Source organism: Anopheles coluzzii, chromosome 2 (assembly GCF_943734685.1).
Source record: "Anopheles coluzzii chromosome 2, AcolN3, whole genome shotgun sequence".
In the NCBI taxonomy this organism is placed as follows: Eukaryota; Metazoa; Arthropoda; class Insecta; order Diptera; family Culicidae; genus Anopheles; species Anopheles coluzzii.
Genome location: NC_064670.1, coordinates 78,135,601 through 78,151,301, shown reverse-complemented (window position 1 = coordinate 78,151,301; position 15,701 = coordinate 78,135,601). Strand labels below are relative to the sequence as shown.

At 39.8% G+C, this 15,701-nt stretch overlaps 3 protein-coding genes across 3 annotated transcripts; 2 read left to right on the top strand and 1 right to left on the bottom strand.

The window, feature by feature from the left end:
* The first annotated feature begins 11,619 nt into the window (after positions 1–11,619).
* On the top strand, positions 11,620–12,222 carry LOC125908379 (uncharacterized). The gene is made up of 2 exons (XM_049611103.1): positions 11,620–11,772; positions 11,870–12,222. The coding sequence occupies exons 1-2, from the start codon at positions 11,655–11,657 to the stop codon at positions 12,220–12,222; spliced, it is 471 nt and encodes a 156-aa protein (XP_049467060.1). The 5' UTR covers positions 11,620–11,654.
* Positions 12,223–12,290: 68 nt separating this feature from the next.
* On the top strand, positions 12,291–13,663 carry LOC125906577 (uncharacterized). Its single transcript, XM_049606066.1, has 2 exons — positions 12,291–12,373; positions 12,436–13,663. Exon 2 carries the CDS (start codon positions 12,468–12,470, stop codon positions 13,617–13,619), a length of 1,152 nt encoding a protein of 383 aa, XP_049462023.1. The 5' UTR covers positions 12,291–12,373; positions 12,436–12,467; the 3' UTR covers positions 13,620–13,663.
* A 96-nt stretch (positions 13,664–13,759) lies between these two features.
* On the bottom strand, positions 13,760–15,701 carry LOC125906575 (uncharacterized). Its single transcript, XM_049606064.1, has 2 exons — positions 15,204–15,701; positions 13,760–15,123 (listed from the first exon to the last, which is right to left on the bottom strand). Exon 2 carries the CDS (start codon positions 15,117–15,119, stop codon positions 13,797–13,799), a length of 1,323 nt encoding a protein of 440 aa, XP_049462021.1. The 5' UTR covers positions 15,120–15,123; positions 15,204–15,701; the 3' UTR covers positions 13,760–13,796.

Below are 15,701 nucleotides of genomic sequence, written 5' to 3'. Positions count from 1 at the left end.
ATCGTCAATTTAAGTGAGATTTGAACTCTTACTCACATGATTTTAAACTTCGTGCATAAACAAATTATCAAATCTTTAGTTAACATATCTCAATTTTTTCGATAAAATCAATAGACACACAAAAATGCACATAATAACAAAGAAATCTGTTCGGTTTGCTAGGCTTTGTGTGCGGAAACCAATGGTTAACGGTTTTAAAATGACGTAAAGTCCCTCAACTATGGCGACCCCCCAAGTGCCCTTATCCACTACCTGATATTTTTAATCCACCTTGAACAACCCAAGCGCCACAGATTAAGCTTAAACGACTGGAAAATTAAATATCCATAGAAAAAAAAATGAAAGCTCCACAGCTTCATTGGTTTGATCAATAGATGGCGTATTACAACTCATCATTATATTTGCTATCCTTTTCTTGCAATGTGTTTAGACAAGTTTCATCTAATCATGACCTATATAGCCTTCTCACTTTCTGAGCAAAAACCCATATGAATGGTCGTGTGGTCAGATACGTGGGTATCAACACCAACGACCATTACTCAAATCTCACTTGCTTCAGTGCTGGTGGTGTCCGTTGGAGTTTAGTATTTAAACAATCGTATCGCCGTTCTAGTTCTAGCGATGCATAACTTCAATGCGAAACCATACAACAGTACAGAGGAAATGAGAAAGCTCTCCTCCAAGCGATGAAGCTCAACTGGTTGGGGTATCCCACCAACAGAGAGCGCCACCAGCTTTTTCGCTATTTTTAGAATGCATGAGTCGTTTGCCGTCTGCTAAACGAAGTCTTTCTATATTCCGTTTAGGTAGAGAACTTGAGTCGTTTAGAAGGCGTTTAGTGGTCGTTTAGTGGATTTGTGGCACTTAGGATGTAAATGATTTTAATAATATAACGATTATGAAACATTAGTTGTAACGCAGTAAATGTGGACTATTCTCTTCTTCACGGATAACGATTGGTCCAGTGGTCTTCTCACCTACATCTTTCATAAGTTTTTGCAACCAGTGCAGCTCTCGACAGCCCTCCGCTAAAGCGATATATTCCGCTTCGCTCGACGAAAGGGTCACGCACTGCTGCTTCCGAGCTGACCACGAAATCGGTTCACCTAAATGAAAAATGAATCCCGAGTTCGATTTTCGATCTTGATGGTCGCCCACCTAGTCGGCATCAACGTATGCTTCAAGCTGCCCATCTTCACCAAGTTTCAATTTCAGATCTGCTGTTGAATTCAGATATCGCAATGTTCTCTTGGCTTCCGTCCAATCTGCTTGGCAAAGGATTGCTCACCTTGCGCCCCAGGATGGATGCACTGATGGCAATTTTGGGCCGCGTGTTGCCCGCAACGTACAGCAAAGCACCCACCAAGCTTTGGAAATCGTCGTTTCGAGGCATTGGTTTCTCCTTCTTTTGCTGTATTTTCGGGTAACCGGAATCCATGCAGTAAATGTGGACTATTCTCTTCTAGTGATGAAAGCGAACTAAACCTTTATTGAACATTTTTATGACTACTATGATGAAAGAATCAATCATGCATGCTTGGATTCCTTCAACATTAAGTTGAGATTGGTCCTACAAAACACCACACTTTTAGTTTGACTGATAAAATCGGATGCGGCGTCCGACGAAATCAATTTTTTTTATTCCGTCGTACGACGAAATCGCACGTCCGACGTTATCTGTCAAATTCCATATAAAATTTTGACAGGCCTTCCGATAAAATCGTATCCGATGGAGCACAGACACGGGCCTAAGGCCGGGCTACATTGATCGTACTCCGTAGTTTTTTGTGAACGCGTACGCCATCTAGCGGCGGCGGGTTGAAGCTAGATGCTGGTATAATTTATAGATGCTGGTATATTTATTTTTGGTGAACCTGTATCTATTTCGAATTTAATTGTCTTTTTGTTCACCTTCATATTTAACCACAGTTTCTTGCAATGTGTAGATGAACCAACTGTACACACATCTCGTATGTTTGTGCTTTCTATTGTTGCGTCATTGCCTTGCTGTTCCACGTAATTTGTTTGAGCCGCCGCGCTGCCTGTCGAATGTGCTTCATTTTTCTTCTTTTTAAGACACACTTTCGCCAAATGTCCCTTTGTTTTACAAAACGAACAAATTATGTTTTTGTACTTACATGCATTTGCCAAATGTGATTTGTCTCCGCAACGGTAGCAATTAGATTTCTCCGTACTCGTGCTGGGTTTGTCCACACCCTTATTTGGCTTCCAACCTTTACCTTTAGACTGGTACACCGCATGCATTTCTTGTTTCGCTGAGCAACCTTCGATCTCGGTTCTACCTTTCCGGGACAATTCCATGCTGACTGCAATGTCCCGAGCCTCCTGCAACGTCAACGTTCGCTTTTCTAGAAGTCGATCGCGAATGTCTCCTCTTTTTATCCCGAAAACCAGCTAGTTACGCAACGCCTTCTCTAAGTAATCACCGAAGTTACAAGATGCGGCCAACCTGCGTAGCGCTACCAAATATTCATCTACTGACTCATCGGCTGTAACTGCATCCTTGTCACCCTGGCGGCGACTGTTAAACTTGAAGTTTTCTGCAATTTCTAAGGGTTGCGGGCTGAAATAATCTTTCAGCGTATCCACAATTTGCTGGAAGGTACAATCACGAGGTGCAGCCGGGGCAACCTTGTCGCAAATGACGTCGTAAGTTTCGGTTCCCATGTAATGTAGCAAGTAGTTCTTCTTATCCCGCTCTTCGGTCACTCTGTAGATGTCGAAGGCAGTTTCCAGTCGATCCACCCACCGCATCCATTTTGATTTGCGTTTGTCAAATGGTTCCATAGCAAAATTCGGAGGTGGAACTGTACCAGCAGCGGCAGCTGCGTTCGGTATAATTGAAGAACTCGTAGATGGCACGTTGCCCGCGTTACTTGCTTGATCAACCATCCTCGTCGCCAAAACTGTTGTATCTTGTAATTAAGGAACAGTTATTTATCGTAGCTCACTGTATTATTTATTCTGCCTCGTAATTGCTTCCTAGCTCGTAGGCTTCCCTTTTTGTTCTCTCTCTGAGGCCGAAAATACACGGACCGGAATTTCGCGGCCGCGGAATTCCGCCTGCTGTCAAACCCATATACAAAGTGTCAACGGCAACTTTCCCGAACTGTCATATCCATACATTTTTCAGCAAGCGGAATTCTGCGGCCGTGAAATTCCGGTCCGTGTATTTTCGGCCTGACAGTTCTTCTTCCGGAACCCTCCTTTTTTACCAAGGTTTCCACACTGTAAGGTAAACATATACCTTGCCCGTGAAGTGTCACATTCTTATCCCCGTTGTACACAACAAAAAGTGTTTTGGGTCGAGGAGGCTATAATTTTACCCAACGAAGGATAGATATTGGAAGATGCGGAGAAATGTTGCCCAGCGCTTTGCATGTAATAAATTCGACACAAGCCGGGAATTTGTTAGTTCTTGTTTAGTTCTACAGTAGAACGTCGATTATCCGGGGGCGGATTAACCGGCGAGCGGCTTAACCGTGAGCGTAAATGCGACAGCTGTTCAAACGTACAGCGAACATTTGCAGCGATAGTCAAGTAGGCAACCAGATTTTTGAGCAGCTCTAAAGTGTCTAGTGATATTTTCGAAATTCATTTTTGTTCATGAACAGTTGTTAAACCTATAGTTATTGATTAAAATAATATTTTACTAACGATCAATCGATTTATTCAAGTTGGATTAATCATAAAACTAACAAAAAACTAGTAATAAAATAAGTTTTGTATGAAAATGACATTTCTTGGACCATTATCCGTGCAAATCGATTAACCGGCAACCGTCCGGTCCCGAGCTGCCCGGATAATCGACGTTTTACTGTATTTCGTCTCAAGCGTTGTACACAGGATGATCGTTCAGTGGCCAAACGTCACATGAATGCGCGCCCCGCATTGGCGTGCCATAAGCCCCCTATACACTGTTGTGCATGTCTGTCATAACCTTTGTTACAAGATGATGGAATGTGACAGCATAAATGACGATTTGCCCAACAACAACAATTAACGGCAACAATAATTAACTACTTTGTTACAATTTATGGAAGTTTCCCATATAACCAAGATACCGAAAACGCCACCAATTTCTCGTACTAAAAATCCAGTTCCATCAAACAAAGCCAAAAAACTGTCAGTTTGGTGGGTTAAGCCACACGGCCACAGAAGCAGCCACTTCAATGTTATTGAAGTCAGTTTTTTATGAACGGATAATTTATTCGCTCAACGTGTTTCACCTGTGTTAAAATGTGATTTAATTAAGCATAGGAAGCAAGTAAACGTGTGTGTTTAAGTTGGTTTGTTGTGGAACATCCTTGTGTAATATGTGTATCTGTGTGTTTGTTTACTTGCGAGTGGACTCTTTCATTTCGCTGGTCAGTGCATAGTTTATAGACTAATAATATTGCTGAAGTTGAAGTGCAGTGATGTAAGTTAATGAATTTAATCAATCGAAGAGTTAAAATCCTGTTCAGCATATTGACCTTAGCCAACCCTGGACCAAACTTTTCCTCAAAGCATTTTTGGAAAAGGTGGGTTGAGGGTGGGCAAGATAAATACATCGGATCGGAACTGGCAGCTCCGATTGTTCTAAAATTTGGTGGGTTAGCGACTGAATCGACCACCACAAACCCACGTGGGTTTGAAGTGGTTTTACAGTGGGTTAAGGACGATTTGGTTATTTGGGTTATCAACATTTCAAACGGCATACAAGTAGCCTGGTTGAAACTTGATGAGACACCAAGAATGAATAATTTTGACACATCCCAAATAACCAAATAGGCCTTATCCCACTGTAAAGCCACTTCAAACCCGCGTGGGTTAGTGGTGGTCGATTCAGTCGTTAACCCACCAAATTTTAGAACAATCGGAGCTGTCAGTTCTAATTAGATGTATTAACCTTACCCACACTTGGCTCACCTTTTTCACGTTGACGAGAAAAAGATGGATCAAGTGCGGGCTAAGGGCAATATGCTGAACATGATTTTAACAAATCGATTACTTTAACTCATTCAGTTACAACACAGCATAACTTCGGCAATATTATTAAAAAATAAACTGTGCACTGACCAGCGAAATGAAAGAGTCCATTTGCAAGTAAACAAACACACGCATCCACATCTTACACAAATATGTTTCACAATAAAAGAACTTAAACACACAAGTTGTATTGCTTTCTTTGCACAATTAAACACATTTTGGGGTGATAAATGTTTAGCAAATTAATTACCCGTGTATAAAAACTTACTTCAACAACATTGAAGTGGCCGATTCTGAGGCCGTGTGGTTTAACCCACCAAACTGACAGTTTCTTGGCTTTATTCGATGCAACTGGATTTTTAGTACAGGAAATTGGTGGCGTTTTCGGTATCTTGGTTATTTGGGATAAATTATACCTGTCGTGATTTAAGGTTCTTTTTGACATCTGTTTATTTAAAATAAGTTCCTTCTAATTAAAAGGGTTATTTGAATTATATTTAGCTTGTTCTTCCTTTACGTCTGTCTTCGACTTCTCTTCTTCTTCTTCTGTTTAGGTTGATGGGTTACATCCTCCTATACTCTCTTTTTGGGAGGTATAATCAGAGGCGTACCATCTGAGTTTGGGAGTGGACTGTCATCCATGTCTCCTTTTTTTCCAGGTTGGTTTATATTGTGTCGTTAGTTACTTAGTCTTTTTCCGTTATTTCCTCCGTTCATTATTATAATTATTATTTTTTTTTGTATTATATTGTATTTTTTACTACGTTATACCGGGCTAGATTCGGTTTATTATTTCTAAGCGATTTTCCATTATGGTTCCCCTTTCATGGTCTTTCCTTAAGTTAAATTTAAATCTTTTTTTTTTTCTTTGTTTTTCGTTTGTGTTTGTGGGTTGTGCTGGTTTTTTTTTATGAATGAATTGTTATTATTATTATTTTTGTGAGGTAAGAGAATAGTTGTTCTGTTTGTTTCTTTTGTATGCGGTTGTATGGTTATTGCTTATTTTTCTGCTTATTATTTTTATTTTTTAACGTCCCTCTGTTTCTGAATTGGGATTTGCCACCTTAAGGGCAAATTCCAGCAGAAAGGGTGTTCTGGTTGTGACTAGTGGTAAATGGCTTTCTATTCATCTTGTTGCAATTCTCGTGGAATTGAAGGATGCATGTGGCCTGCCCTTTCTCCTCAAAAATACGATGGAGGTCCCGAGTTGTAGGTAAGGCTTTCCTTTTATTTTTTTTGTTTTTAATAATTTTTTTTTGTCTGTCTTCGACTTCTCTAAACACAAGACTGACTCCGTTTCATTCTTTTGACGTTTTTTTCCTTTTCCTTGCCTGACGTTTGCTACGTTTGGGTTTTATTTCGCCCTGATATTGCTATCTCTCTCTGTGTTGTGTACAACGGGGATGGGAATGTGACACTTCACGGGCAAGGTATATGTTTACCTTACAGTGTGGAAACCTTGGGAAGAAAGGAGGGATCCGGAAGAAGAACTGTCAGAGAGAGAACAAAAAGGGAAGCCTACGAGCTAGGAAGCAATTACGAGGCAGAATAAATAATACAGTGAGCTACGATAAATAACTGTTCCTTAATTACAAGATACAACACTCTGCTTCTCCATTTCCATCTGATTCGCCGGCTTTTTGAAATCTCTGTTACGTCGCAAAGCTGGTTACGTTCTTCTATTTGAAATTAATTACTTTCTTGATGTTTTTAGTACAAGTTTTACGTTCTCTCTTCTTTTGCTCCTCCTATGCTATTTCCATTCTCTACAATACCGACATCTAGCTTGCGCTGGCCGACGCCAGATACGCTAGTGAAAATCAAAATTACACTTCGGAGTACGATCAATCCCATATAACCAAGATACCGAAAACGCCACCAATTTCTTGTACTAAAAATCCAGTTCCATTAAACAGCGCTAAAAAACTATCAGTTTGGTGGGATAAGCCACACGGCCACAGAAGCAGCCACTTCAATGTTGTTGAACTTAGTTTTTTATGCACGGGCAATTTATTTGCTCAACATGTTTCACCTGTAATAAAATGTTATTTAATTGTGCGAAGGAAGCAATTAAACGTGTGTGTTTAAGTTGGTTTGTTGTAAAACATTCATGTGTAATATGTGTATATGTGTGTTTGTTTACTTGCGATCGAACTCTTCCATTTCGCTGGTCAGTGCATAGTTTATAGACTAATAATATTGCGGAAGTTTAAGTGCAGTGATGTAAGTGAATGAATGTAATCAATCGAAGAGTTAAAATCCTGTTCAGCATATTGACCTTAGCCAACCCTTGACCAAACTTTTCCTCAAAGCATTTTTGGAAAAGGTGGGTTAAGGGTGGGCAAGATAAATACATCGGATCGGAACTGGCAGCTCCGATTGTTCTAAAATTTGGTGGGTTAACGACTGAATCGACCACCACAAACCAACGTGGGTTTGAAGTGGTTTTACAGTGGGTTAAGGACGATTTGGTTATTTGGGATGTAGCCCGGCCTTTAGATGTCAAACTGCCTGTAACGAACTTTTGGCTATTTGTCAAATCGTTCTACAATACGGGACCTCGTTCGTATACAGTCCTTGGTTCTGGGGTTCTGGTTCAGTCCTTTTGATTTTGCCGCATCGCCACATGCGGCCGATTCGCAGGTGCTGTAATTAACGTCAAATCCAATAAAAAAGCTTGCGGCAAAATCGTATGCGGCGAGGTTCTGACCGCTGCCTGACAGAACACTTTTCGAACAAAGTCGTGTTTGCTGGCCCGTCAAACATTGCGAGGGTTGCGAGTGGTATCATCTGCTCGAAATCTTAGGGTATTTTAAATAATGTTTGTAATTTATTCATTAATTATTTTTGTTGCGGTGTTATTTGCCGAAAAGATAACTTTTTCAATTTTTGTGGAATTTTTCAAAATATAATGTTAAAATTCAGGTGTTTTTTATGCTACAATTTGCACTGTTATAGCTGATCTCGGGTTGCTATAATTATAACTGCTAAAACTACGGGCGAAAACTATCTAGGCTCGCAAGCTCTTTAATGCGAGGGCACTGGGGCTGTGAACTTGTATGGCATGCGAGTCGTCGCGCGCTCTCGCAAATCGCTGTCAATTCCCTGGCGGGGGTCCTGTTCGATTGGTGCCAGAGCCGCCTTACCCAGCGCTCTAGCTTTAATCGCACACGACATCGAACATGAAAAATGTATGGGATTTAACATTGTTGATATTAAAATAACTGAGGCCTTTGATTTAATGTGTAACAATTAATAGTGCTTTATTTCTTCACTGTACGTCCGTTCGGTAGAAAGTCCAAAAAGCGAGAGAGTGTATGTGGTGCCGCTTGCACCGCGTGTAGTTTCCGGCTGTCAAAAGTTCAGATCGCTGTGACAGCCCGTTCTGCCAAGGTGAAGAGATCTTTCAAGCTGTGACAATAAGGCGGAACTTTTCCAACACCCCAACTCGGCTTATAGTCACAACTACTAAATTGCATGCATTCCAAAGCCGTCGGTAGAACAAAGCATTTGGGATCCGCACACTCCCTTCGTTAAACAATCAGCTAGGTTGCTAGTAGTCGGTACATACTCCATAGTAAGTAATCCATTTCGGACCAGATCGCGCACGAAATGATAACTCACGTCGATGTGCTTTGCTCTCGGACTGAAAGCCTCTCTTCCCGTCATAACCAATGCACTTTGGTTATCACAACGCAGTATGATAGTATCAAGTTCTTTGAATTGTCGGATGAAACGAAAAAGCCAAACAGCTTCCTTTGCAGCATGTGCAATTGCTACATACTCTGCTTCTGTACTGGATACAGCTACACACTGTTGCCGCTTGCATGACCAGGCGACAGCACCCTCGGCCAACTTGAACACGTATCCGGAAAATGATCGACGCTCATCCTGATCGTTTGCCCAGTCTGCATCAACGAAACCATTTACTGTTTCTTCAGAACCGCGCCGATAAGTAATTCCATAGTTGATCGTTCCTCTTACATAACGCAGGATTCTCTTCACTGCTGTCCAATGTGTCTCGTTGTGTTTTTCGTTGTAACGACTGACGTTGCTGACAGCAAATGCTAAATCTGGCCTTGTGCCCTGAACTAAAAACAACAATGCGCCAACAGCTTCTCGATATGGCACATTTATTCCAGGTTCTTCATCCGTTTTTGCCACGAGCTTTTGTGATGCATCCCATGGCGAAGAAACAGCTTTACAGTTTAGCATACCAAAACGTTCTAAAACTTCTTCAGCATATCTGCTTTGATTAATGCTTATGAAATCCTTATCATAAGTTATCGTCATGCCTACACATGTTCGAGCCTTCCCCATGTCTTTCATTTGAAAAGTGCTGGTTAACTTCGACTTCAAACTGTCACAAACGTCAGCATCTTTCCAAAAGATAAGAATATCATCTACGTAAATAGCGATGAGAAGATTGCTCTTTTTATCAAAATAAACGCATGGATCTTCTGCTGATTTGTGAAGTCCAAAAGACTGTAGGGCGGCATCCAGGCAAGTGTTCCAGCATCTTCCGCTTTGCTTTAAACCATACATCGCCTTATTCAGCCTGTAGACTTTTCCCGATTTGTCGTCGAAACCCTCTGGTTGTAGAACATAGATTTCTTCATCAATTGGACCTTGAAGGTAGGCTGAAATAGCATCCATTTGATCAATACCCATGCCTTGTTGGGCTGCTAAGGCAATTAGTAAACGTATGGACTCATATCGTACAACTGGAGAAAAAGTCTCTTTGTAATCAATGCCTTGTTGCTGACTGCAACCTTTGGCTACAAGCCTAGCCTTGTGTCTTATTACTGAGCCATCTTCAGCACGCTTGCGCTTGAAAACCCATTTGGTATTAACAGCCTTACGTCCCTCAGGGAGTTCAACTAATGACCAGGTGTCATTCTTAATGAAAGAATCCAATTCTTCCTTCATAGCGTTACTCCGGGACATAGCGTCATGCGCATTATTTGCTTGCTCTAGGTTCACTGGATCCTCTGAATCGCAATCTCTTGTAAAGTAAGTCACAAAATCTTCCCGTACAATTGGACGCGGCGTACGTTGCGACCGTCGTGGCTCTTTGTTTGGAGCCGTTATTGCATCTTCGAATTGAGATCCTTCATCATAAGATATCTCGTTCTCTGTTCCTGACTCTTCTTTCTCTGATGTATTCGAATCTCCAACTGAAGTAGTAACCTCTTCATAGGGTACATCTGTAATGAACTGTTTCTTGAAAAACTTTGCATCTCTACTAATGCAAATTTTCTTGTTTTTCTGATGGTAAAATCTCAGGTTTTTCTCCGTTTCCATGTAACCGACAAACGTTATCTTTTCAGCTTTTGGATCCCATTTCGAACGGTTTACGTTAGGGATAAACACCATTGCAGGCTCTCCAAAAGTACGCAATGTGGACAAAACTGGCTTTGTGCCTGTCCATACTTCTTCTGGGCTACGATCACCTAAGGATCGATTAACAGAACGGTTAATCAGATATGCCGCATGGTTTACCGCTTCGGCCCAAAGCTTTCTGTCGACCTTTGAATCTTGTAACATGCATCGGGCTCGTTCGATAAGCGTCCTATTCATTCTTTCGGAAACTCTATTTTGTTGGGGAGTATAGGGAACTGTTGTTTCATGTACGATGCCGTTCTGTTTACATATTTGGTCCATCTTAGAATTTACAAATTCCCTTCCGTTGTCCGAGCGCAGGCGCTTTACCTTCATACCAGTCTGGTTTTCCATCTTTGTTATAAAGTTGTTAAATGCTGGGACCAACGCTGATTTTTCTGCTAAAAACGAAACGAAAACTTTTCTAGAAAAATCATCTACGAAAACTGCGAAGTACTTCGCTCCACCCAAAGATGTACTCATAGGCCCGCATAGATCAGCATGTACCAATTCAAGAATTTGCTTCGACTTGATCGTGGTGTTCTGGTTCTTAGAAAATACATTTCTTGTCTGTTTACCTTCGGCACAACTTTCACATTTGTTGATAGACTCACGCGTATCGGAGAAATTAAACGTCCCATCAGCTTTCTGGATCTTTTTGAGCCCGCCGTAACTCAAATGTCCCATTCTGCGATGCCATTCATTCGATTCCTCGTTCACTGCAAGTACACATTTGACATTGCTGGCATCAACCTTGTATGTTCCACCCGACGCCTTCGCCTCAATAATAAGCGTTCCATCCGGTTTGCTAAAAATCCTGCAAATACCATTTTCTAATTCAATGCGATGCGATCGCGAGATCGAATCAAGCGACATTAAATTAGCTTTTAACGCGGGCACATACAAAACATCATTTAAGGTTATTTCTCGACCATCTATAGAAAGGTACGCCGTACCAACACCAGCAACATTCAGCTTTCTATTGTCAGCGACAGACACTCGTTCTACCCAAATAACCAAAAGCCCGAAATCGCCACCAATTTTCAAATTTTAGAACACAGTTGATTTGATTCAAGCTAGCTTGAAATGCTGAATTGTCGTTTCATTGTATGAATCTGTTTGGGTTTTCAACCCCGAGAATTGAACTATACGATTGTATAAACGCTTGGACGAAGTGATGAACTGGTTCCTTGACAGAAGAAGCTGAAGAAAAATAAAAATTCATTGTAGAACGCCCATGTTTTGGTAAACTAGCAGGAGGTCCGCAAAAGAAAAATAAGATGTTATCGAAAAATATCCGAAAAACTGGAACTTTATACAAAAAAAGGGATAAGACGCACGCAGCATTCTTCAATGCACAGGACGAAACATCAGATACTGCGCCTATCGCTTGTACAGGTGTGTATGTTGTTTACGTTTCCATATTTTACCTTCCGTTCAATAGCGTATCACGAGAAGATTCTATCTATTAAACTATCTTCTTTTATGAATATAGATATCGAAAATAGTACGGCAGATTTAGATGTTGCAATGGAGCGTGAAGAAGACATGAATGACGAAGAGGAATCAGATCAGGAAACATCATCAATACATGACACTGATAAAATGGATTTTTCCAACATGTCGTTGGAAGATTGCATAAAATTTTATGCTTTGTCAACAAATCAGTCACACATCGCAATCAATCTGCTGTCTAATATATTATCAGCTAACCTGGGACGAAGCCTACCAAAATCTGCTCGAACTCTTCTGAAGACCAGGAGGAATAATGACGATGTTCACAACATTCCCGGAGGCCAATTATGGTATTACGGTGTTGCTCAAAACATTAGAAACTACTACAGGTAAAGCAAACCAACAAACGTCCAGGACTATTTGAGAAAGTTGGTGGATGAGCTGAAAAATATCCTGATAAATGGCATTTTGATCAATTCTGCTCAAATCAAAATCAATTTGCGTGCCATTATTGCGGATGCACCTGCTCGAGCATTTATTAAGGGTATGTTAATTGGATTTGGTACATGATTTATAATTAATATTTAATTTTCTATCATTTCTCAGGATGTGCATATTTTAATGCTACTCATGGATGTATGAAGTGTACCTGCGAAGGAGAGTTTAGTCCCCTTTCAAATACAACGACTTTTAAAAGCATCAATGCCCCTCTTCGTACTGATAAAGAATTTCGAGCCGGAGCTTACCCAGATCATGTGAAAGTAATCTCTCCTCTTTTAGAAATACCCGACATCGATATAATAACAGATGTCATAATTTCAGAATCCCTACATTTGTTTTACTTAGGTATATTGAAAAGACTTTTATTTGGATGGAGAGATGGCAAGTTAGGGAAATGTTACAAATGGTCTGGTATGCAATGCGATAGTGTATCAGAGCACCTAGTAGGTATAGAATTGCCATCGGAAATACATAGAAGGTTTAGACGATTAGATGAGTTAAAAAATTGGAAAGGTACTGAGCTAGCATCATTTTTACACTACGCTGGATTGGTGGTTTTGAAGGTACTTCCATCTGAAGCTTACGAACATTTTCTGCTACTGTTTTGTGCAGTTACGATGCTCTCATCTAATGAATTTAAAAAAAATTGGCACGTAGCTGGTAAAATGTTGGAAACATTTGTCATCCAGTATGGACAAATATATGGCGAACAATATCTTACTAGTAACGTACATAATTTGCTGCACGTTTTGGATGAAGTGCGACATTTTGGACCACTTCCCTCACTTTCCGCTTTTCGATATGAAAACAAATTACAATTTATAAAAAAATCTCTTCGTGGAACCAATAGACCTTTAGCTCAGGCCGCCAATAGAAATATTGAACTTCAAAATTTTTTTACGATTGCTAATAATACAGTACCATCTTACCCATTAACTAAGAATAACAAAACAAACGATTTATTAATAACTTCTGGATTCCTCTTGCAAAACAACAATCGAAATGGTTGGTTCTTAACTTTAGACAAGCAAATAATTCGTTACCAATCTTTTGTTTTCGATTCTGAAACAGAGATTAGAATTGAAGGTTTTGTTTTGCCAGGCAATATAGACTATTTTCAGTATCCCATAAAATCTAATCATCTATACGTTTTTCGGGGAAACCGGCGCGACTTAAGAAAAAAATCTTCTATGTTTAAGTTAAGCGATATTAAATGCAAGCTAGCTGCTGTAACAACAAATGATGGCGATGAACATGTTTTTGTACCTTTATTGCATACGTTACGATGAGTACGAAGTGTGAATAAAAAAAAACAATAACATGTGAATAATTACATTGAAATGTTGTTTTTATAAATTCATTTATTTTTTTTTTATTTTTAGTTCACAGTCACAGAGTTTGTTAAGCAAATAAATTCGTCACAATTACATTGTGAGTTACTAGAACTATGTTAAAGATTCAATATATCACATTTCATGGTGTTTGAAAGTATGTTTAGTTGATTTTCTTAATCCTTTATTATTTAGTCGCTTCTGTGCGTACTTTAACGTATCCTTGAAAAAGTTTGCAACTGCATTCAAAGAAAGCTGTTCATCATTAGTAGACCCTATTTCTTTAAAAAGGTTAACAACATTTTGATATGATTGAAACTGTATCTTGCTCCCAGTTCTTCCTACACCTGTCCAACTACATTTCGTTAAAAAGGTTTTGTCAAAAAGAATGTCCAATGCTTGTATCAATCTATTATGGCTGATTTGGTCCGATATCAAAAAATCTAGCCAATCAAATATTGTTCGCATGTTGGTAAATGACTCTAGATCTTTGTTAAGTTTTTCGAGATCTTCCAACGTTTTTATAGTTTTAATATTAGCATGCTTTTCTTTTAGATGTGGAGGCACACGTGGACATGTCTTATCAAGCAAAATATTCATTTGGGTGATAAGAGTTGCTTGCATCTTTTCGATTCTTGAAAGCCTGTTATCTATTTCATTTAGTTGCTGAGTATGGTCATAGTCTCCTTTTCGGTTTTGTGTATGTCTAGGAACATTGTTGTTTTCATCTATGGGCAGATGATTGCTTTTTACTAAGTTATTTGGATCACAGGGGATATATGAGTGAGGGTATTGTGCATTGGCATCGTCCATATCTGCAAGCATTTGATAGCCATGGTTTGAGCATACAGTTGCTACCGAGTCATTAGTTGTATCACATTTATCATTTGCGTCATTTTCATGAAGCCATTCTTCTGTAGAGTATTTCGCGGATTGATTTTCTTCTACAGCCACTTTAGTTTCGTTGCCATGGGTTGAATGTAGTGATGCTACCGATCCATTTATCGATTCAACTGCATCATGTGCATCATTGTCATGAAGCCATTCTATGGAATATTCAGACCATCGATTTTCTTCAATAGCTTCTGTACTTTCATTTTTAACATCATCTATCACCATTAAGTTTTCAAAGTTAGCTCTTTGTATACCATCTAATGTAGGTGCAGATGTGATGCTAAAATCAGAGTTATTTTCGTCACTCATAGCAGTTACCAGTTGCTCCGCATCTTCTATCGTACCGATGTTCTTTTTTTTCACGATGCACTTAATCTTCTCCCAGTTAGGATTGCCCGTGCAATTCCCATCGTTAACCATTTGTTGAAGATGGCGTTTGTTTTTATATTTTGGCCAAAGATGATATGTTTTGCCTCGGCTTGTTTCCTGTATCCAGCCCTCTGGAATTATATATAGCTCGGCATTTCCTCTTGCATCAGTTGTCTGAACTATGGCGTGCGGCATTTTACTGAAAAAATATATCAACGACGATGATTATAAGCAATCCATTATATACGTGTGCTTGTGGCTCATACGCCGAAGCTCTACCTGTTCTTTATGTCCTCTAACAACTTGGATGGCTTTTTACGTCGATATCTCAATCTTTTCAGATAGTCGAAATGACAAAGGCGCTAGAAGATGGATGCACACAAAGGCCTCGGATCAGGACTTCACTACAGTGGGTAAATAGAATAAAATCTTAGTTACAATCACATCACACTAATACCATATCACAATATAATACACGCAATAAAGGCAATATTAACCAATGTGTATCCCTATAAGCAGCATCGGTGAAAATGACACACACACGCAGATACACACCGGCCGAACAAGATCGGACAAGCTTTTTTTTTGGCGCATTCGTTACGTTTGACATAGATTGCACATTTAAACCCCAGAGTTAAAAACTGACAACCGGGGCTGTCAGTCATGTTCTAAAAACAGTACATGTTCTAAAATTTGGTGGGTTAACGACTGAATCGACCACCTTTAACCCACGTGCGTTTAAAGTGGGTTAACAGTGGGTTAAGGCCGATTTGGTTA